Below are 24,298 nucleotides of genomic sequence, written 5' to 3' on the forward strand. Positions count from 1 at the left end.
TTTTCAGGCATTTAGCCTACTCATATTGCATTCATTCATTAATAAAGAACTCCCTTTGAAGATTATTCTACAACGTTACCGGCAGTAGAAGCTGGAATCGCGATTCAAACAGTACCATCTGCTAACTGAAAATATGCCCCCAAAAACGTAAATAAGCTTGACATTTATTTAGTGGAAAATCATTCATAAAAAGCTCACTGGTAGCGATCATTGTCAGTAACAACGCAAAATGCGATATAGCCCTGTGTGGAGAAGCTGCCCCGGTAAATTCTACTACTACAGTACAGTACTAGACTACTGCTGTGTTCGTCTTGGTAGCGATTGCGTTGGTTAAATTGGATTTAACGTTCCGTTGTACGGTTTAGGCTGAAATTAATTATTTTCATGAACAGATTGACAAAGTTTAGGTTGTGGCAATGAAGTTCAGGTTAGTAGTCAGATAGTTTCACCTATTGAAAGACTTTTGATTTAAGTAAGGGGGGTGCCGAACATGTTCTGTCGCCGTTTGACTTCCTACAGCTGTGTACAGTAGACAGGGCCGGATTAACCATTAGGGCAACTGGGCACTTGCCCAGGGGCACATGACATTTAAGGGGCCCTGGACAAAATGTTAGGAATATATCACGTTATGAACGCAGTCCTTACTTTCCTTAATGTGGGCACTTTATTGCAACTCGTTCGATCAAAATATTATGTTTAATCACGTCAAAAACAGTGTTTGTGTAGTTTTAGTAGCTGCCTGCACAAATGCCGCTTGCGGCTTGCCAGCTCTACGCCAAGAACACTGCGAGCGAGAGTCACGTGACTTGAAGCGGGAGAAACAGTGTAGGGAGATGGAGAAACAGTTAAGCGGGAGTGCTAAAAGAAAATTGAAAAGAAAAAATGAATTGAAATTAGTCAACAATTTGAAACATATACCAAAAATAGTTGTTTTTTTTACTCAAAATCAGTGCCCTCTTAGAAAAGGCGATGGAAACAGTGAAATCCCTCCTTCACCTGTTGTGGCTGTGGAAACAACTAACATTAAAGTTAGTGGTGCTAGCAGTCAGGCCACCACCAGTGTGGAAGCTAGCAGTAAGACATTGGACGACAGCCAACTGAGCCAAGAGCAAGAGGACGACGAGGATGAACAGCCTCCACATAATCACAACGAACATGATGCAAGCCCAACTGAAGGAGCTGAGACAGCAGGTAGCTCCAGCCCCCGCAGCACCTTCACACTCCCGTCAGATCCGGCACTATGGGGACCCCTGACAGAGACGCTGAGGGAGGAGACCATCCACAGAGGGCCCGCTGCCTTCCACAACCGGGCTAGCAGGTACCTAGCATCAGTGAGGGAGTCTGGGCTTGGGTGTCGAACCCGCTCTCTCACAAATGACCTATTTAATTGCTGTCTTCAAAACAACGAAGTCGTCCCGAGGGAATGGCTGCTTTATTCACCATCTACTGTTTATTGTCATGCCTGCAAACTCCTGTCACCCCAAACCCAACAACATGCCTTCATCAGTGGATTTAGCGATTGGAAACACTCGGAGAGGATCGGGGTCCATGAAAAAAGTTTGGAACATAGACGGAATATGTCGTCTCTAATACAGAGATCCCAAATCGTTTGCCGAGTGGATGCTGCACTTGTACGACAATGTGAGGCAGAACAACGGTACTGGACAGAGGTACTCAGGCGTGTGGTTACTGTCATCAAGTTTTTGGCAGCTAGGGGGTTAGCTTTCAGAGGCGACAACGAACTGTTGGGCTCGGTGCATAATGGGAATATCTTGGGATATTGGAGGTCATTGCACATTTCGATCCATTTTTAAAAGAACACCTTGTAAAGCATGGCAAAAAGGGGAAAGGCAAGCCCTCATACATCTCTTCCACTGTGTGTGATGAATTTATTGCATTAATGGGTGACAAAACAAAACAAGTCATTGCAGATGAAATTAAGCAGGCGAAATACTTCTCTGTTATCGTCGATTCCACCCCAGATATTTCTCATGTGGATCAGCTGACATTTGTATTCCGATTTGTTAATGCAAGTGGGAAAGTAGTTGAAAGGTTCATAGGATTTGAGCCCATCCACAGCCACACAGGCCTTAGTTTAGCGGAATCTGTCATTAGCATGGTGCGAAACCTTGGCCTGGACATGGCGAACTGTCGTGGTCAAAGTTATGATAATGCTAGCAACATGTCTGGCAAGTATAACGGACTCCAAGCTCAGTTAAAAAAAGTAAACCCTCTAATCCACTATACACCATGTGCCGCCCACTCCTTAAACCTTGTTGGTGTTAATACCATTGAAGACTGTTGTGCAGATGTAATTTATTTTTTTGAACTTCTACAGTCTCTTTATACATTTTGCAGTGCTTCAACTCATCGCTGGAATACAGTTTTCAAAAACAGCGACATTAGCCATACATTAAAATCCTTCTGTGCTACGAGGTGGAGCTGTAGAGCAGACTCAACGAAAACTCTATGCAGAAATTACAGGGCAATTCAAGATTCATTTGCCAAAATAGCCTCGGACAGTGACGAAAAAGAACGATGCAAACGTGAGGCTTCTGCGTTGGTTGCGAAACTTGATACACTTGAAAGTGTTATGATGATCATGTTGTGGGACCGAATACTAGGCAGATTTAAAGCAACCAGTGACCAACTTCAAACTAGAGACATAGATTTAGCAACTGCTGTGCGGCTTTTACAGTCACTGCTCTCCTATGTTGGCAAGTTACGAGACCAGTTTGCAGAGCTGGAAGAATCAGCACGATCTGTCAGTGCTACACAGGACTATCAGTATGACATTTCACGTAGGAGAAAAAGAAAGAGCTTTGCTGACGAGTGTGACAACGATGAGGAGGTCGTCTTTACTAATGGCAGTCTAAGATTCAAAGTGGAAACATATTATGTGATTATTGACAAAGGCCGGGTTTCCCAGATTCGTTAAGAAGCTCAGAACGCTCTTAGAACGCTCCTAAGAAGCTCTTAACGAATCTGGGAAACCCGGCCAAACTCACTTCTTGCCTATCAAAACGGATCAGTGCCTACACAGATGTGTGTGAGCTCTTTGGCGTTTTATTTGACAGGGACTATGATGAGCGTGATGTGCGCGAACGAGCTGCTAGGCTGACAGCCACGTATCCTACAGACCTAGATGCGTCCCTAGCAGACGAGCTCATGCAGTTCACACACTTTGTGTCGAGTGAGACATCCCAAGTTCAGGTTAGTAGTTAGATAGACTTTTGATTTAAGTAAGGGGAGTGCTGAACATGTTCTGTCGCCGTTTGACTTCCTAAACAGCTGTGTACTGTACTGTAGATGTTTTTGTAGTGTGTCTCGCGTAAGCTACAGCGTTGCAGTGAGCTACACTGGTTTGAAACCACAGGTAATGGTAATTTCACCAACAAATCGTTTACTAATGTCAGAATAAATCCTACAACGAAAATGTATATGTGAGGAATGTTTATTTTAACGATTGAAAACAGATACATCATAGACCACTGTAGTATGTGTTGCCCGGGCAACACAGGCTATAATGTCATGATGCTAATACTTCAGTGAAATAGTAGACTACTGTTTCCGAAAGTAGATGTACTTCCTTAATAATATCAGATTATATTGTACATTACACATCACAATTTGTGTCATTTCACAAAGTAAAATGAGTAAATAGTTATCACCCTGGCCTCTTTGCTTGTGGCGTTTCTGCAGCTGCCTTGCAGTAAAGCTATAGTTAGCCTAGCTATCCCCCAAGTTAACAAATGCGAAACGAATGTTCTGCCAAAGGTAGTCACGCGTGTTTTCGTGACGTTAGTGACGTAGTGACGTTAGTAACGTCAGTGACTGTGGCTAGCAAATTAGCTGCCTTGCAGTAAAGCTATAGTTAGCCTAGCTATCCCCCAAGTTAACAGATGCGAAACGAATGTTCTGCCAAAGGTAGTCACGCGTGTTTTCGTGACGTTAGTGACGTAGTGACGTTAGTAACGTCAGTGACTGTGGCTAGCAAATTAGCCACCGTTAGCTTCACTTTTCGCCACAAAAACTTAACTTGAGCCTAAACCATGCAACGGAACATAAATTCCAATAGAAGCAACTCAATCGCTACCAAGACTAAACTTTTGACACCTAGGTTGTCTATGTAGGCCAAATATTGACAAAGATTTAGGGGGGCAAAAATAAATAATAAATATATATGTGAGAGAACAAAGGTTGTGCCCTTGCCGAAGGCAAAGCACACCCAAATATATATATGTGAGAGAACAAAGGTTGTGCCCTTGCCGAAGGCAAATCACACCCAATAAACGGATTGATCCGTTGAGCTAGCATGCCCGTAGTTGTTTGAGAGAAACGAGTTGCACACAACACACACGCAGACATAGCCTACCGAGAGAGAACCCCCAAGTCGATTTCTAAATTCAGCATCAAATATATTCGCGAAGTTGAAAAGCACAGGGAGTTGTTGTATGTCAGCAACAATTTTACAAGGACAACGTAGATAAGGATCAATGCTGGGATATAGCCAATGCCATGTTTATGTACCATGTCAGCCTAAAGGAAAGCTCAGAGTAGCTGAAAGGCTTGGTGACTGGCGCAGAGAAATGCACGTCTGGTGTGAACAGCTTTTGCTCAGTCGTAGCCGATCGTGGCGCTGCACGGCGCGTCCAGGCGCTTCGCAGCCAGTGTGTCCCAGGCGTAAGGTGAATATGCCGCACTTGATACGGGAACAATGATACCAAGCAAGAGTATAGGCGATCTTACAGCATGCTGTTGTGTAGCACACTTCAAAAACGAAAGTAATTAAGTGCGTAATGTATGTTTTCTATTGCCTGGGAATTAACTAATATTTACCTTTAGACGCATGAGTTCTAAATATTTCCGACGGTTATTTTTTTATTAGTTATTTTTCCGAAACGGTAGCTAGCTAGCTTTAGTTAGCTTCCGGGCTATGTTAGCTAGCAAATACTTGTAGCAATGCTACTACCATGCTAGTGTTACTTTTTAGCCTTTTCATTAGTGCATTTGAAAGCGTTTGTGGCCTAGTTTTTGTCCATCAGAAAAATATTCAGTTGGAATGGTCGAAATCGCAAGTACCCGCATTCGAACGATCACATTTTCTTTTTTTTTTAATTGTACATTATAGAGAATGCGAAGTTGACGTCACGCCGCGTTGAATTCTGGGTAATTGGCAAAACCGTTTTGTTTGGGCGCCATCTTGTGAGGTCAACAGACATATACATCAGTGGTTGTGATGGGAAGTTCAGATCATTTTACTGATTCGGTTCTTTGAATCTCGTTCAGTAAAATGAACAAATCTTTTTTCGAGTCATTCGTTCATTTCAACAGGGGGGGGCTATACGTCCACTGCAAACACGTATCATATTCTCATGTAGGTTAGTGCATGTGCACCAGCAGATACTATTTTAAAATTTATTTTTATTTTGCATTAAAATAATGTATCATGACAGTTTGTATGATTTGGTCATTTATTATCACACTAGCATTTAATTATCACGGCAAACAATTACACTGCACTAAACTGTAAGTGTAAATGTAAAGTGAAAATAACAAAACCAGTCAGTATGATGACTTGAGCGAATATCATTCACGTCTTACTAAAACAGCGGCCACGCGAAAGGGAATGAAGAAACTGTTTCCTCTACTAAAAAATACAATGCGGGTCACGTGAAAAAAGGATCCAAAGACTCGTAGAAAGACCGAGTCGGGAAATGAACGAATCGTTTGTTTCCACTAGCTACCAGTACAGAGCCTATGCAGGAAACGTGAAAAATGATCCAAAGACTCGTAGAAAGACCGAGTCGGGAAATGAACAAATCATTTGTTTCCTCTAGCTACCAGTACAGAGCCTCTGCAGGTCACGTGAAAAATGATCCATAGACTCGTACCCGAAGACCGAGTCGGGAAATGAACGAATCATTTCTGTTTACTTGGACGAGCCTATGCAACAGTCCCGATGCGCGGCCACGAGAAAATGAACGAATCACTTTTTGAGAGGACTCGTTACTCCCGAGTCCTTGTAAAGATTTGTTCAAAATGAACTAATCGTTCACGAACGACACATCACTAATCAGTGGGCGTCTTGATCAGCACATTTAGAGGCATCAAACATTTCCAGGGAGGGCCCCTCTGTAGTGATCCGAATGAGGTCATCGTGGTGGATGGGTTCAAACCTTGTTGATCGCTAATGGAAAATGTAGTTTTTATGTTGTATTCGCAACGGTCGGCACTCTTGGTTTTCAGCATGCCCTGCGGCAGACAGAAGGGGACTTAGTTGGGGGGGTTAATTTTGTTCACGGAAGCATTGTTTAATTTTCTATTGTTGAACTCTTGTGTTTATTTTGATATGTGTAGTGTTGGATGTTACTTTGCTTAGTTCGATTGTTCACACTGAGGTTGAAGGTTAGCTAGCTAGATTGCTAGCCAGGCTGTTACAGCGCAGGCCAGACGCAGTAGGCTATCGCAGGATGCAGCCTATGAGGTTTATCCAAGTCATGATTATTGTTAGTTGAAAGGAATAAACGTGTCCCATTGCAATGAATGGTTTGAGTATTCTCAAGTTCCACCACCTCTTTGCACGTAACTGACAGCTGCAATATGTTAAAACCATAAACGGTATGTCTATGGTTAAAAGTTGCTCGCACCTGTGCGCCAAAATATTTTTGGGCACACTGTAGTAGAGCCAATATGTATGATTATTTAAGGGAAATCATGAGAAAACAACATTTCATGCATCAATGTTTACAATAAGCTCCGTCTGTAGGCGACATCTTCATTTTCAACGACTTTTATTACAAGATAGAGGACAAAGTGCGTATGAAATATACATAATTGTTGGAAATGTAGAACAGCACCCATATAATAAATATATTATTTGGTTAGAAAGATATGACCCTTCTAGTGATTAGTGGATAAACCGGAATTCTCCATAACTGAAAAGGTTATTAAATAAAAAAGTAAAAGTAGCTGCCTGTCACAAACACAGAAGCCGGATTGTGTAATTTTGTCCTGAAAAACTTGCGTAACTCCAACAAATGCTTCGTAACAAAAAAGTTTAGATTTCAATTTGAAGCAGTACATCTAACACTGTAGGACATCTCCCATGCCATGGTATCCTCTCTGACTCTGCTTAGGAAAAAGATGGATAACAATAAATTTATTAATTCACGCCCATTAACCAAATTAGATTTGTAATGGTTTGCTTTTAAACTAACTAAGGATCTGGAATATCAAAAGTGTAGGAGCCAATTGAGTCCTTTTGAGTATTTGAGTTGATATTCCAGTTTGTGTGACTTTATTATTGGGTGTGCTCAAGCCTTTGGCGAGAGCACAACCTTTGTTCTCTCACATATATATTTATTTATTATTATTTATTTTTGCCCCCCTAAGCCTCAGTCAATATTTGGACTATATAGACAACCTAGGTGTCAAAAGTTTCGTCTTGGTAGCGATTGAGTTGCTTGTATTTTTATTTACATTCCGTTGCACAGTTTAGGAGGTTACAACGTTTTTGTGGCAAAAAGTGTCTTCTGTCAACGAAGGGTACCAGTGCTAGCCTACGTCACTACGTCAGCACACGTTAGCAACGACGTATGGATACAACGTGATAGAGACGTTCTAGCACGCAAATTGGAGCTTGGATTATGAGTGAAAAATGCCAACCCCCAAAATTACCAACCATTGGGTTTTGTTGAGAAAGCAATTTCGAGTGGAACTGCCATCTCTGATTTTTTATTTAGGTCGTGAAAGTCTTTGTAATTTGAGCAAGTGCGGTTCGCCCGTGAGACTGCCTAGGCGGCAGCCATGCAAACGTCATAGTAGTTTAGTATTTTCGTAATTTTATAGTTCGGTCAATTCTACACCAAAAAACAGAAGGAGGGCAATGTTATGACGATATGACTATTGTGAAGACAGCCAGATGGTGAGATTTTAATGTAGGTTGCTGTAAAAACTTTGGTTTGCTACGTGAGAGCCCCGTCAGCCTCCATTGACGATTGCGTCAGCTGTTGTCGATCTCTGATGAGTATTTTCTTAATTTCGTACCAGGGTCAATTCTACATCAAAAATCAGAAGGAGGGCAGTGTTTTAAAGATATGGCGATTACGACAGCCAGCGGGGTCAGCATATTTTTGTGATTTGTGTAAAACTTGGAATCATGCCATGAGCATAATAACGTTCATTACAAAATGGTGAAATCTGCTTTAAAATCAAGGAATTAAACTCTACAAACAACCGTCATGTATGTGTGCAACCATTTGTAAAACTTGCTACAATAAAGGCAGGCAACTGTAGATTATCAAGCCCTTGACACATTTAATAACACTTATGTATTTAATTCCTATTTTAACTCATTAATAACACATTTACGTTGTTTCAGAGACCTGAAAAAGATCAACCCAGGCACCCTGACAATAGACCTCCAGCATCTCTCCTCTGCCGATTTCTCCTCAGTCAATGAATCAGTTGACTTCTACAATAAATCACTTAGCAGTCTCCTAGATCTTCACGCCCCTCTCAGAACAAAAACTGTCACCTTTGAACGCTCATCCCCTTGGTACACCTGTGAACTGCACAGCTGGGCATGTCCTTGAGCGATGCCTCAAGGCCTCAGGACTCACTGTCCATAGGCAAGCCTATAGAGACCACCAGAAGGCCTATGCAAGGTCCCTGAGAGAAGCACAGTCACAGTACTACTCCAACATTATCAACAATAGCCCTGGAAACTCCAAACAACTTTTCTCAACTATAAACCACATCCTGAAACCACAAACTGTCTCTCATCTTGAAGCCACAGAGAAAAGGTAAGTCAGGGGGAAAAGAGAAAAGGGGAGTCAGGTGGCTGAGCGGTGAGGGAGTCGGGCTAGTAATCTGAATCAAATCAAATCAAATTTATTTGTATAGCCCTTTTTACACGCAAGCATGTCACAGAGGGCTTCACATATGCCCATAGAACTGCCCCTCAACCAACCTAAACCCTCAAGGAAGACAAGGAAAAACTCCCAAAAAACTCTCAACAGGAGAAAAAAATGGAAGAAACCTTGGGAGGAGCAATTCAGAGAGGGATCCCCTCCTCCAGAGACGGTTGGTGAGAGAGAGGAGCAGAACACAGGCTAAACATAGTCATACAGTGTCGATGGGTTTTTAAAACACCAAAATCCATTGTTCAACTTTATAGATGTAGGACAGGACCGGGAGACTCGCGACCAGGTCCAGCGTTGGCTGACCGACGACCAGGCAGGTGCTGACAACTCAAACCCCCCACACCACAAGGGATGTGTGTGGGGGGGGGGCAGAGAGAGGAGAGCAGGGATTAGAGAATGCCAGGAGCAGCTAACAGTTACAGTCATAATAGAATGAGATCCCCACCGGTCAAGTGTGGACTGGTGCAGCAATTTAACAGAGCAAAAAAGGGGAATTTGATGCAACCCCACACACCAAGACAGCGACAGCCCCCCTCATTTGGAACATGAAATCTGTTCCAGGGGAAGAGAACTCTAAAATAAGTTATACTTATAGAATAAGGATGGAAACAACCCGTCCCCCGTTGCCTCCAACTAGTAACATACTTACCTTTAACAGTCGTAGAATTGACTAAACAATAACGTTTTTAACCTAATTTTAAATGTCGAAACAGTATCAGACATCTTAATTGAGACGGGTAATTTGTTCCAGAGAAGAGGTGCTCTATATGAGAACGACCTACCTCCAGCTGTTTTTTTCTTAATTTTGGGAACCACCAGATATGCGGCATCTTGAGATCTAAGTGTCCTTGCGGGGCAATAGGGTGCAAGGAGACCGGAGAGGTACAGTGGTGCCAATCCATGCAGAGATTTGTATGTTAGTAGTAGAACTTTGAAGTCAGCTCTGGCTTGGATAGGGAGCCAGTGTAGAGAGACAAGAGTAGATGTTATGTGATCAAACTTTCTTGTTCTGGTCAATAGTCTAGCAGCAGCATTTTGCACCCGCTGTACATTTTTTAGGTGGGTAATTGGGAGGCCAGAGAACAACACATTGCAATAGTCCAATCGGGACGTAACAAATGCATGTATTAGTTTTTCGGCATCATCCTTTGAGAGAAATTTTCGTATTTTGGCAATAGTAATCTGGGTTGCCAGTTCGATTCCCAGCCGTGCAAAATGACGTTGTGTCCTTGGGCAAGGCACTTCACCCTACTTGCTTCGGGGAGAATGTCCCTGTACTTACTGTAAGTCGCTCTGGATAAGAGCGTCTGCTAAATGACTAAATGTAAATGTAAGGTGCAACAATTTTATCTCCTTTTTCAGAGAAAAGGTTGACACCATCCACTCCCTCCTATCCACCTCCTCCACCCTGCCTGTCCAGACTGCCGACCCGCAGTTTGGGTTTACCCAACCTCTCTGCTGTTTTTCCGGCATCTCACAGCAAGAGGTTGAGAGCATCATCAGAAAGATGAAACCATCCACCTGTGCCCTGGACCCTTTCCCCACAGCCCTGGTAAAATCCAATCTCCATGCCATAAGCCCCCTGATCACAAAGGTCATCAATCACTCACTCCTGTCTGGCCATGTTCCATCTACACTGAAAACTGCTGTCATCAGACCACTACTCAAAAAACCCACCTTAAACCCAGAAGTTTTTGCCAACTACAGGCCCATCTCCAACCTTCCATTCCTTTCCAAGGTGTTGGAAAAAGTAGTTGCTGCGCAACTTCAGGACCATCTCAAACAAAACAACCTGTTTGAAAAATCTCAGTCTGGCTTTCGCCCCAGCCACAGCACAGAAACAGCTCTGGTCAGGGTCACAAATGACCTACTGATGACGACTGATGCTGGCTCACCTTCTCTACTCATCCTCTTGGATTTGACCGCAGCGTTCATTCTGTACATGCTCCTCCTTGGCCATGTCATCAGCCGACATGGAATTTCATTCCATTGCTACGCTGATGACACTCAACTGTACCTCAGGACAAACAAAACCTCCTCTGCAGCCTTGCTATCATCCACCCTGACCACCTGCCTGGAGGAGATTAAGGCATGGATGAAGCAAAACTTGCTGCAATTAAACAGCTCCAAGACTGAAGCCATTTTAGTCTGCACCCCTCAACAGGTCCGGTCATCCGTCGTCACCAGCATCACTTTTTTGGGCCAGGATATTACACTTTCACCATCAGCCACCAACCTGGGTGTTAAAATTGACTCCCATCTGACTTTCGAGGCATCAAGCATCTGTGTAAAACCTCCTTTTTTCACCTCAGATATATTGCCAAACTCCGTCCCACGCTCACTTTGGTTGACACAGAAAAGCTTGTCCATGCCTTCGTCTCCTCCAGGCTGGACTATTGCAATGCACTCCTCATCGGGATTCCTGGCAAAAGTCTCCAGAAACTGCAATACATACAGAACATATATATATATATTACTTCATTTATTCATTTATTTTGTCCTTCCCGATTTAATCTACACATTTACTGTTTTACTTATAGGTTTACTCTGCGCGGCTTTCTTCCTTGGAGCCCGACGCTACTGTTCCTGTTGAACTAGCCAACTCAACGCTCTTGACGGATTATCCTGGTTGGCATAAACTATTAACGTAAATTAACTATAATGTCTCACACCCACTCACATTGTCCTACATGTGTCATTTTGCTCGAAAAGTTGACTCTGTTAGAGAGTCGCGTCCAGTCGCTTGAGGAAGAACGTATGCTAGTAACTTTAGATGCGACTGGCGCAGCATCACTGGCAGGGAGTCCTAGCGCGAAGGAGGACTCAAGATTAGCCCCACCGGTTTCACCTTTGCAGCATGGTGGGCACATGGCGCACGCACTGATGATAGGTATGAGAATATTGTCATTCATGTCGGCACCAATGATGTTAGGCTGAGGCAGTCAGAGGTCACGAAGGTTAATATAGCTCGGGCATGTGACCTTGCTCAAAAGATGTGTCGGCATCGAGTAATAGTCTCTTGCCCACTACCTGTTAGGGGGACTGACAAGATCTACAGCAGACTTGTCTCTCTTTACCGTTGGTTGGCTCGCTTCTGCTCAGAACAGGGTTTAGGATTTGTAGATAATTGGTCTTGTTTCTGGGCCAAACCTGGCTTGTTGAAAAGTGACGGGCTCCATCCGAGCTGGAGAGGTGCTTTTCTATTGTCTAGGAATATTGAAGCTATTTTAGAGCAGGCCTGACACTCACTAGAACAAGCCGGGCCACAGTCTCTTAGAGAGTCTGATAGGGTATGTTGTGAGCTGTTGGGGGCCCGATAGCCTAGCTTGTAGTGTAGCCAGTGTGGTTGCTGATGTCGTTTTTCCCATTGAGACGGTGTTGGCCCTCCTCCCTTTTTCTAAATTTCGGCCTTCAATTATTAGGAATTATACCAATTTAATATGTATTAGGAGTCAGTTGGCTGAGCGGTGAGGGAGTCGGGCTAGTAATCCGAAGGTTGCCAGTTTGATTCCCAGGTCATGCCAACTGACGTTGTGTCCTTGGGCAAGGCACTTCACCTTACTTGCCTCGGGGGAATGTCCCTGTACTTACTGTAAGTCGCTCTGGATAAGAGCGTCTGCTAAATGACTAAATGTCTAAATGTAATGTATTCAGCCTTGCTCCCTCATTGCTCTTCCTACTAAGTTTTCTGATGACAGTGCCGCCTTTTCAGAAGAATTATCTACGTCTAAAGCTGCCAAAAACCCATACTGGAATGTTGGGCTCCTAAACATCAGATCTCTATCCACAAAGGCCGTTTTGATTAATGATCTCATGTCCGAATGCAGCCTGGACTTGATTGGACTCACCGAAACCTGGTTAAAACCTGACGAATATTCCCCCCTGAATGAAGCATCGCGTCCGGATTTTGCGTACTCACACATCCCTCGTGTATCAAAGAAAGGTGGTGGTGTTGCTATGATATATGAAGCTAGCTTCAACCTCAGCCTAAAATCTGTAAACACCTTTAAATTTTTCAAATCATTTGAAATAATTTGCATGAAACCACCAACTACTTTAAAAAGGAATAATACTACTAATCCTGCCCCCCCTCCCTCATTTTGTATAGTTACTCTATACCGGCCCCCCGGCCCGTATTCCCTCTTCCTGGAGGAATTTGCAGATTTTAGTGCTGATCTTGTGACATATACTGATAACATCTTAATTATGGGTGATTTTAACATTCATGTGGATGACCCAAAGGATCCTTTAAGTAAGGCCTTTACTGCTCTAATGTATTCCACATGTCTCACTCAGGTGGTTTCCAAACCTACCCATCTTCACTCGCATACATTGGATCTAGTTCTCACGCGGGGAATCAAGATTAGTCATGTGATTGTCCACCCCCACAATCCTATATTATCATACCACTGCCTGGTTACCTTCAAAATGGACCTCTGCCAGAGCCTTGGAGGCACTCAGAATATTTCTACTAGACGCTGCATAACCCCAAACACAGCTCTGGAACTGGCTAGTATTCTACCCGCTGCACTAGAAGCACTTGACGTCCCAAATAAATCATTAAATGCTAAAACGATGGATCTGAATTTGGTTCTTCAGCTATCCCTAGACTCTGTTGCCCCACTCAAATCAAGGAAAAGAAAAGACAATAAATTGGCTTCATGGTATTCAGATGAAACCCGCACTCTCAAGAGGTCCACTAAAAAACTAGAACATAAGTGGTGTACCACTAAATTGGAGGTTTTCCGCCTGGCCTGTAAAGAATATATTGTGCTTATTAAAGTTATGCATTGTGCTTATTAAAGTTATGAACTGAGAAGTGTGCTCAAGCTTAAACATTGGGTCTCACACTGGGTGTGGTAAGCAGGCTGTTCTTTGTGTCTCTATCTCTTCATTTTCAGAAACAACCTTGAAACCGGGTAGAGACGGCACCCGAGCAGGTGGGACGCGTAGGCAAGAACGACTCCCTGATGCACGAGAGAACAAGCTCAACCCTTTTTTCATCTTTGTGTTTTAATTACACTGTATATTATATGCTGGGGCAGGGAAAGATAGCCAGTTGGACTTTGTGAACCACCCCAAACTCTGTTGCGGGTAGGGAAACGTAGACAACCCAGAGCTCTGTACTTGTTGATTTCCAACTGCTGTATTAAAGCTGATATTATCGGACCTCTGCGACTCCAGACCACTCTGTCTAGAACACAGATTTGTGTCATTGAATACCGTCATTACATATTGGAATAGACACAAATAATTTGAATCCTTCAACTGGTGACCCCGACGCTGAAAAGAGGGAGTCCAGAGGGTTCCGGCCCGACCGACAGATCGGGAGAGAGACCCATACACCGGTACGAGGAGACAGACGTAATCGTCAGGCGCCAACATAAGAACAGGTAAGCAGACACCTGTAAATACAAAGTACTGCTATTCGGAACTGAGAACCAAATTTAGACGATTACTATGTTTCATCGTACCTAGTCAAATCAACAGTAGTGGGAAATCAACCGTTTTTATGATTCAAAATAGTTAAATTCCCTGAGGTTAAGTGTCCTCAAAGAGGTTAAGTGTCCTCAAAAGGGTTAAAGTCCCTGAGGTTAAGTGTCCTCAAAATTGTTAAAGTCCCTGAGATTAAGTGTCCTCAAAATCGTTAAATTCCCTGAGGTTAAGTGTCCTCAAAGAGGTTAAGTGTCCTCAAAATTGTTAAAGTCCCTGAGGTTAAGTGTCCTCAAAATAGTTACATTCACTGAGGTTAAGTGTCCTCAGAGAGGTTAAGTATCCTCAAAATTGTTAAATTCCCTGAGGTTAAGTGTCTTCAAGATAGTTAGAGTCTCTAAACAAGTAATATTTGTGTGGAGTCAGATTGTGTTGAATAAAAATAGAGAGGAGTGTGGTGTGGTTTTTTTCTTTGACCAAGAAGTTACAGAAATCCCGAGGAGAGTTGGAGAAAGGTGGGGGCTAAAAGAGTCCCGTTACTTGAGATCTTACAAAGGTGATCCCAGAGGTATTAGATGTAATTTGGTTAAAAATGAGCAAGAGAAAAAACTAAATGTATTTTTATTTGGAGTTTAATTGTAATTTGGTTTTAAGTTTTATTTGAGAGTTTTATCAAGCCTGGCATACTGTTTGGGATAAACAGTTAGGCTGTGATAATGTTGTATTAATAAATGGTATTAGTGCATGAAGAGGGTTATTATAACATTCAGTTCTGAAAATAATTTGGGAAGACTCATCAAGTCTTATAAATTGTGGTTATGATGGTTTGAGCTAATTGGCTCGTTTTGAACTGCAGCAAAACGAGTTATGAAGTTCTACCTATCTGACCTTTATAGAAAATATAGTTGGGAAAAATGTTTGGTTAATAGCTACATTAAGAACATTATTTGGTCTATATTTAATTTAAGAAGCATATGGATTCTGGTTCTGATTCGGGCTCTCCCTTAGAGATAGGGTGAGAAGCTCGGTCATCCGGGAGGGGCTCAGAGTAGAACCGCTGCTCCTCCGCGTCGAGAGGGGCCAGTTGAGGTGGCTCGGGCATCTGATAAGGATGCCTCCTGGACGCCTCCCTGGTGAGGTGTTCTGGGCACGTCCCACTGGGAAGAGGCCCCGGGGAAGACCCAGGACACGCTGGAGGGACTATGTCTCTCGGCTGGCCTGGCAACGCCTCGGGGTCCCCCAGGAAGAGCTGGTGGAAGTGGCCGGGGAGAGGAAAGTCTGGGCCTCCCTGCTTAGGTTGCTGCCCCCGCGACCCGACCCCCGGACAAGCGGAAGATGATGGATGGATGGATTCTGGTTTGGCATAATGAAAATTGCTTTGATCATATCTTTGATAAAAAATAGGTGTGATTTGGTAAAATAGTCACAAGAGGACCTTATGTTACTAAGGAATCTGTTTCTTTATGTGCCGATTTGAGCCATGGGATGAATCATGTCTCAAACAGGAGGGATGGAGATAACGAAAGAGTGTTTATAGCATATGGATTTAAAAATTATTCAAGAAAACTTTAAGAAAAAACTATTTTAGCATACCCTATTTGTGCAAACATGATATGCATGAACTTTAGTGAACTAAAGAAATGTGAAGGGGAAAATACTGCCTGGTAATTATAGATACAGTATGTTTACTATGTGAATTGAAGTCTTTGCCAGTCCTATACCAGATGCATAACACCATTTGAATTGATTTATTGGAGATCATATGTAATACCACAACTTAAACCTTTCACATAGCATGATGAAAAGGCAAATCAAATGGTTAACCAATTTTATTTAAAAAATGCTAACTAGAAAAGAGACATCTTCTGCTAAATTCTGTTCCAGGTGAAGCTGTAAACCAAAGAGTGGAGGAGTTAAACCAGGAGATTGGTTTGACGGTTACATTTTGAATTAAATTTCTTTTGATAATTTCTTTTATTTTTTCTATATTACAATTCTAAAAAGCTTGGCTAAAGTTGTATGTATGTGGTGAAGGAGGCCTGTGAGTATGTCCAGGTCTGCCGTGGATACATGGATGTCGAATGTCCACTCTGTGGAGTGACGGTGGGTTTTCCCTTATAACATCATCAGGGTTTTCCCACTGTGTCCAGTGTGTCCTCACCACTAGGCCATAACGCTGCATAGTCTCATCATTATTGTTGATTTGTATGTCAACATTGTGTAATCAGTAATGGGATATTTTTAAATTTGTGTTTGTTGTCACACCCTAAAAGGGTGTGAAAGGAGGGATTTATTTGAAAAATATCCACTTTAAATCCTCAAATGGGTTCTTGATTTCAATATCTGTGTTTAATCATTGGTGTTCGACTGTTCGCATCTCATTTGACTCAGTTACTGCTTGATCATGGGAGATAAGGTAATGCTGGGACTGTAACTCTTTTCTGCTTCAGGACGAGTCAGACCGGCGGGTCTGACTACCTAACCCCTGTTCTAAGGCCCCATTCCCCTGGAGCCCATGTCCCCCCCTTTCTCACTGGATAATCTACCCCTTCCCCTTGGAGACCCTGCCCCATCTGCCCCTATGCCCCATCAGACCTAGGAGTGGTCTGCCCCCCCCTTCCCCTTGAAGACCCTACCCCACCTGCCCCAATACATCATCAGATGTTCGGGGAAGCCTGTTGTACATTTATGGACAGGACCATTCAAGGTCATCGAGAGAACCTTGCACGCCCTAAGGGTGCTGGGGAAAGGAAGTACTGGAGCATGTGTTCTGCTGCTCCAGAACCCAGTCGTACGTTGCAGGAGTTGGTGGAGAAGGGCCAAGAGGGCCAGTGAACCGTTTTCTATTGCTAGGAATGTGAGTCCGGAAAAGAGGGTTACGACTAGGTCAAGAGTGATACTACTTGACCACACTAGAATTGTACTGGACTAAGATGGTTTCCGCTATTTTACTTAAGGGTGTGCTATATCAATATCAACATGATCGTTGCTGTATCCCGTGTATCAGGTCCCTGTGCAACCAGATCATTGTCTCGGCTGTGGAGAACCCAAAGACGGGGTTCCAAATGCCGTTGCTGGGGCTGGCTGACCAGGACGAGGAGGCGGTGGTTGGTCCGGGCTATGTTGATTGATCTCTGGTGTTTTCAGAGATCAAAAGAGGGATTAAAGAATATATTGTGCTTATTAAAGTTATGCATTGTGCTTGTTAAAGTTATGAACTGAGAAGTGTGCTCAGGCTTAAACATTGGGTCTCACACTGGGTGTGGGAAGCAGGCTGTTATTTGTGTCTCTATCTCTTCATTTTCAGAAACAACCTTGAAACCGGGTAGAGACGGCACCCGAGCAGGTGGGACGCGTAGGCAAGAACGACTCCCTGATGCATGAGAGAACAAGCTCAACCCTTTTTTCATCTTTGTGTTTTAATTACACTGTATATTATATGCTGGGGCAGGGAAAGATAGCCAGTTGGACTTCGTGAACCAGCCCAAACTCTGTTGCGGGTGGGGAAATGTAGACAACCCCAGAGCTCTGTACTTGTTGATTTCCAACTGCTGCATTAAAGCTGATATTATCGGACCTCTGCGACTCCAGAACACTCTTTCTAGAACACAGATTTGTGTCATTGAATACCGTCATTACATATTGGAATAGACAAATAATTTGAATCCTTCACCTGGAAGGACAGCCAAATGGAGTACAAGCAAGTCCTCATCAGGTCCAGATCAGAATATTTCTCTAGGTTGATTAGTAAGAACAAGCACAACACTAAGTTCCTATTTGATACTGTTGCAAAACTCACTAAGAAAAGTACACTCTGTGTTAGTTCAGATCTCTCTCCCAATGATTTCTTAGACTTCTTTGACCAAAAAATCTATGCAATAAGGGACAAACTACAGACTAGTCCTGGAGGAGTGGCCATCAACACTGAACTTTCCTCTATACCAAGCATGCTGCATGTTGAGGCTCTCACTCACTTTAACCCTATTTCTATGGAAGCGTTCATCGAGCTGATAGACTCCTCAAAACCCACTAGCTGCCTTCTCGATCCCCTCCCTGCCAAACTCCGTAGGGAACTTCTCCCTATTATTGGACCACCCATGCTTAGTATTATTAATGAATCTATTGTAACTGGCCAAGTCCCCAACAATTTCAAACAAGCTATTATTAAGCCCCCTCTTAAAAAAACAAACCTGGATCCAGGTTGTCTTAGCAATTACAGGCCCATTTCAAATTAGCCATTTCTCTCCAAAATTTTTGAAAAGGCTGTGGCACAACAGCTCACTGAGCACCTCTCCTCAAATCAGCTTTATGAACCTCTCCAGTCTGGATTTCGTCTCCACCACAGCACTGAAACTGCATTAGCCAAGGTAGTCAATGATCTATTATTAGCCTCTGACGCGGGCTCTATCTCTGTCCTGGTTCTTCTAGACCTAAGTGCAGCTTTTGACACTGTGGATCATGAGATTCTCCTGGAACGTATGGAGAACTATGTTGGGATTTCTGGTACGTCACTTAAGTGGTTTAGATCGTATCTATCTGATAGATCACAATATGTCCACTATGATGGCTGCTCATCCAGGAGCTGTACTGTTAAATACGGAGTACCGCAGGGTTCAGTTCTAGGCCCTCTGTTATTTTCACTCTATATGTTGCCTTTAGGAAACATAATTAGAAGCTCTGGGGTAAATTTTCACAGTTATGCAGATGATACTCAGCTATATATGTCTATAAAGTCTGGAGAATTTCCACATGCTATGGAAAAATGTGTTTCTGGGTTAAGAACTTGGATGACTGCAAATTTCCTTCTTCTTAATTCGGATAAAACCGAGGTTCAAATTTTCGGTCCTAAAAAATACAGAAATACAGACGGCGTCAAAGTCTCTCAAAGCCAGCTGGTAAAAAATTTAGGAGTCACAATGGACCCAGACCTTTCTTTTGAGTACCATATTAAGCTAATTACCAGAACTGCGGTTTTCCATCTACGTAATATTGCCAAAATATGAAAATTCCTCTCAAAGGATGATGCGGAAAAACTAATACATGCATTTGTTACGTCCCGATTGGACTACTGCAATGTGTTGTTCTCTGGCCTCCCAATTGCCTACCTAAAAAAATTACAGCGGGTGCAAAATACTGCTGCTAGACTATTGACTAGAACAAGAAAGTTTGATCACATAACATCTACTCTTGTCTCTTTACACTGGCTCCATATCCAAGCCAGAGCTGACTTCAAAATTCTACTACTAACCTACAAATCTCTGCATGGATTGGCTCCACTGTACCTCTCCGGTCTCCTTGCACCCTATTGCCCCGCAAGGACACTTAGATCTCAAGATGCCGGCTATCTGGTGGTTCCCAAAATTAAGAAAAAAACAGCTGGAGGTAGGGCGTTCTCATATAGAGCACCTCTTCTCTGGAACAAATTACCTGGCTTATACTGTTTCGACATTCAAAATTAGGTTAAAAACGTTATTGTTTAGTCAATTCGATGATTGTTAAAGGTAAGTATGTGTGTATTTACTTCTATGTAAATCTGGGGTGTGTGTTTTAAATTGTAATTATAGATTATATGTTCACATTGCCCCATCTGGGTGTTACATCTAGATGTTACAAATAAAGTAAATCTGTTACTGTATATTGTCACTGTTATAGTTTCCGTTGCTGTATATTGTTACTGTTATTGTTTCTGTTACTAGTTGGAGGCAACCGGGGACGGGTTGTTTTCATCCTTATTCTATAAGTATAACTTATTTTAGAGTTCTTTCCCCTGGAACAGATTTCATGTTCCAACCGAGGGGGGCTGTCGCTGTCTTGGTGTGTGGGGCTGCATCAAATACCCATTTTTTGCTCTGTTAAATTGCTGCACCAGTCCACACTTGACCGGTGGGGATCTCATTCTATTATGACTGTAACTGTTAGCTGCTCCTGGCATTCTCTAATCCCTGCTCTCCTCTCTCTGCCCCCCCCCCACACACATCCCTTGTGGTGTGGGGGGTTTGAGCTGTCAGCACCTGCCTGGTCGTCGGTCGGCCAACGCTGGACCTGGTTGCGAGTCTCCCGGTCCTGTCCTACATCTATAAAGTTGAACAATGGATTTTGGTGTTTCAAAACCCATTGACACTGTATGACTATGTTTAGCCTGTGTTCTGCTCCTCTCTCTCACCAACCGCCTCTGGAGGAGGGGATCCCTCTCTGAATTGCTCCTCCCAAGGTTTCTTCAATTTTTTTCTCCTGTTGGGAGTTTTTCTGGGAGTTTTTCCTTGTCTTCCTTGAGGATTTAGGTTGGTTGAGGGGCAGTTCTATGGGCGTATGTGAAGCCCTCTGTGACATGCTTGCGTGTAAAAAGTGCTATACAAATACATTTTATTTTATTTGACCACAGACTGTGTATGCTTTTAAACGTGGCCCAAAAACCCACCTTTTTAACAGAGCCTTTTGTTGATTTTTTCTTTTTTTTCTCTGTTTTATTTTTTCTCTTTTCGACATGATTGTTTTTATTACATTTTATTCGCCCTTTCTTGCTTTTAACTTGTAGCACTTTGAGATTTTAGTTAATTTAAAGTGCATTATAAATACTATTATTATTATTATTTACGTAATTATTTAATGGTTTATTTATTTAATTCATTTTGGCACTTTTAGTCCTTCATACTTGCTGTTGTTGTTTAGCCTGGTCCTAACCAGACTCTCGTACATTTCATTTGAACAAAGAGTCTGGGATCGCTCCATTGACAAGCGTTGACTTCCTTGTAGGCGGGTACTGAAGTTTTGAAGTTTAAAACTATTGGATCTGCCATAACCAATCGCTAGCGTTCGCTTTAGCCAACTCCTTCATGATCAAAAGATTGTTCTTGCTCCGGCTTTAACTTCTGGATATTCGGCAGCGTTGCCACAACGGACTGAATGGCTTCGCTCGCATCTTTCTCCGCCGCCATTACGGAACTACAACACAAACAAGCGCACAACATCAACATCATCGTTCTCAGCCACTCCCTCTGTTCGCTGATTGGACCGGTAGAAAGTTAACCTGAGACATCTGACTTACCTACTTCATGCCCAGACGCAGTACAGAAGCAAAATCAAAATTGAGCGGAAGTACGTAGGAGGGCAGAGCCAGGCTAGTTGTTGTTGGCTCTGTTCCGGGGAAAAACGGGGCGCTCTTTTTGTCCATGGTGTGCAACCAATAGCAGCATTGCTGATCAAGGTTTCTACTATCAATACATATCCCATTTTAGACCAACACATAACTCAATCCAGCTATACTAATCATAAACAACGAGGGTGTTCGAAGAACCTAATTAGCCAGATCATGATTAGCAATATGATGTTATCTTGGATGTGTCATTTGATCTCGGATGTAATAAGCGACGTACGAAGAACGGATCCCAGGGTGGAGAGGCTTTGTTAAGGTATACTGTATGTTGCAAATTGCTGCATTGTAAAATGTTACCAGAAAGTTCCGAAAGTATGTTCAGCTTTACTGAGCATAATGTTTAGGTGTTATATATTGTGGTAGGCCGAAAACTGCATTAAACACCCGCTCTAACCTATGTGGCAGATTTATAGACAGTAAGACATAAGGTCGAACTAGTTGACCTTAAAATAGGTGGCCACTAAAAGCATAACACTAAGATAGCATCAGTGATGAAGCAGTCAGGTAATCAAAATGATCGTCATCAGAGGTCACAATATGAACATTACATATTTGAGTAATGGCTCTTTCGGGGACTTGCTCCGAACAGGTCAGGCTGACCTGTTCGGACAGGCACAAGCACCAGATAGCGAGAGATTAACTAAACAGCAGATAGATTTTGTATGTTCACTGGATAAGTAAGGGTCTTTTGGGACCGAGGCAAACTGACATACGCTGATTAAGATTAATACATCCTCACAGACAGGGTCATGGTACAAATTATGGGACTGCCTATCGACTGTATATAATGACTGTGAATTAATGTATTAGTTAGATCTTCTCTGGCGAAGAGATATAACCGAATGTAACGAATGTATAACCGTTGTTCTTGTGACAATAAAGACATCTGCATTTGAACTCAGACTCAGCCTCCCCTCTTGACATTCTTGAGAAAGAAACCTGATCAGCCAAAAGCTGACCACTACAATATCTTAGATGATAATTGTCTCTTACGGAGGCGGTTGTTTTTGTGATTTTGTTAAGTTTCCAAACTTTTGCTTAAAAAAAAAAAAAAAAAAAAAAACTTATATTGAGACTCCTCTCAAATCACATTACTAAATGGTAAGTATACCATTTAGTAATGTTTTTTAGTTTGTGCAATGAAAATTACTCCCGGAACAAGTGCGTCTTGAAAATGTAGAGAGGATTCAACAGAAACACAATCTATAATCTATATACTGTGAGACCTGACACATATAAAATAATGCAGTTTCAGTAATTCCATGTGATGTTAGTGTTTTTTATGACATTGTGCTATGAATGATTAAATGTTCCTGTTGAAAGAGAACGTGTGTTAGTGTTTTGATAGACATGGTGTAATGTTTAGTGTATTTTTGTGTTATGACAATTTGTGTTTGAGTTTAGTTTACATTGTGTGATTTTGAGCATGAAATTAACTGTTTTGCCAATTGTGTGTCGTAGGTGTGTTGGCGCGTTAAGAGTTTAGGAAACTTGTTAGAAGTATTGAAAAAAGTGTCATAGCGATTGTAAAAAACTGCAATTCCACCAACACGCTTTCCAACGTGGAGGCAGAGTCTGGGGACGTGGGGGGGGGGGGGGGGGCTTCTATCTCTGGGGCTGAGGTCGCCGAGGTGGTTGAAAAGCTCCGCGGTGGCAGGGCCCCTGGGGTGGATGAGGTCCGCCCGGAGTTCCTTAAGGCTCTGGATGTTGTAGGGCTGTCTTGGTTGACACGACTCTGCAACATCGCGTGGACATCGGGGACAGTGCCTGGCAGACCGGGGTGGTGGTTCCCCTCTTTAAAAAGGGGGACCGGAGGGTGTGCTCCAACTTTAAGGGGATCACACTCCTCAGATTCCCTGGGAAAGTCTATTCAGGGGTTCTGGAGAGGAGGGTCCGTCGGATTGTTGAACCTCGGATTCAGGAGGAGCAATGTGGTTTTCGTCCTGGTCGTGGAACTGTGGACCAGCTCTACACCCTCGGCAGGGTTCTGGAGGGTGCATGGGAGTTCGCCCAACCAGTCTACACATGTTTTGTGGATTTGGAAAAGGCGTTCGACCGTGTCCCTCGGGGGCTCATGTGGGGGGTGCTCCGGGAGTACGGGGTACCAGATTCCCTGATCGGGGCTGTCCGGTCCCTATGTATGTGCAGGCAGTCAGATATGTATCCCTTATGTGCTCTTTTCTTTGGATTTTGATGTGCTATATATGTTGTTGAATACATAATGTGTTTCAATCATGTTGTATACTTATGCAATAACTTTACCCCAAAACAAGCCTATAAGTAATAATAAAACACATCTATTAGAGCATTAAAAGTGATTTGAATGTAATTGGTTTCATCTTCTTTTAGGACAACGTATTCAAGAATGTATGCGTCTTATAGACCCAGAAGGCGTTCAGATGCGCAGGCTCCAGCTCCAGACGTTGAGGCGCAGAAGATATTTTGTGCCAGCCCCTAACAGTTTGTGGCATATAGATGGCAACCATAAGCTTATAAGGTATGGCTGAGTTTTTTCAGGTAAACAGTATTTATACAATACCTTTTTGTAAGTAGAATACTATATTATGAATGCAGGCTACAAGTTTTGGAGAAAGTCTATGGGTTGTATTCTTCACATTTGCTCAAATTCCTTGAAAAAATAATCTCAGATAATTATACATTTCTACAGTCCTTTGATTCTAGAGGATCTCTCCACGTCCCTCAATGTCCCCGTATTTGCAGGGTATCCCAAATCAACATAAACACGATTGTATAAAAACCTTCCATACCATCACAGTGCATGAGT

At 42.8% G+C, this 24,298-nt stretch overlaps 1 protein-coding gene across 1 annotated transcript; it reads left to right on the plus strand.

The window, feature by feature from the left end:
• Positions 1-747: 747 nt before the first annotated feature.
• LOC134009133 (uncharacterized) lies at positions 748-11,387 on the plus strand (the record flags this gene model as incomplete). The annotated part of the gene is given in 7 exon segments (XM_062448857.1): positions 748-801; positions 951-1,318; positions 1,596-1,670; positions 8,384-8,560; positions 8,634-8,807; positions 10,290-11,197; positions 11,200-11,387. Coding segments are annotated over 7 exon segments (1,944 nt in total), but the record flags the coding sequence as incomplete, so codon positions are not given.
• Between the last annotated feature and the right edge of the window lie 12,911 nt (positions 11,388-24,298).

Source organism: Osmerus eperlanus, chromosome 22 (assembly GCF_963692335.1).
Source record: "Osmerus eperlanus chromosome 22, fOsmEpe2.1, whole genome shotgun sequence".
In the NCBI taxonomy this organism is placed as follows: domain Eukaryota; kingdom Metazoa; phylum Chordata; class Actinopteri; order Osmeriformes; family Osmeridae; genus Osmerus; species Osmerus eperlanus.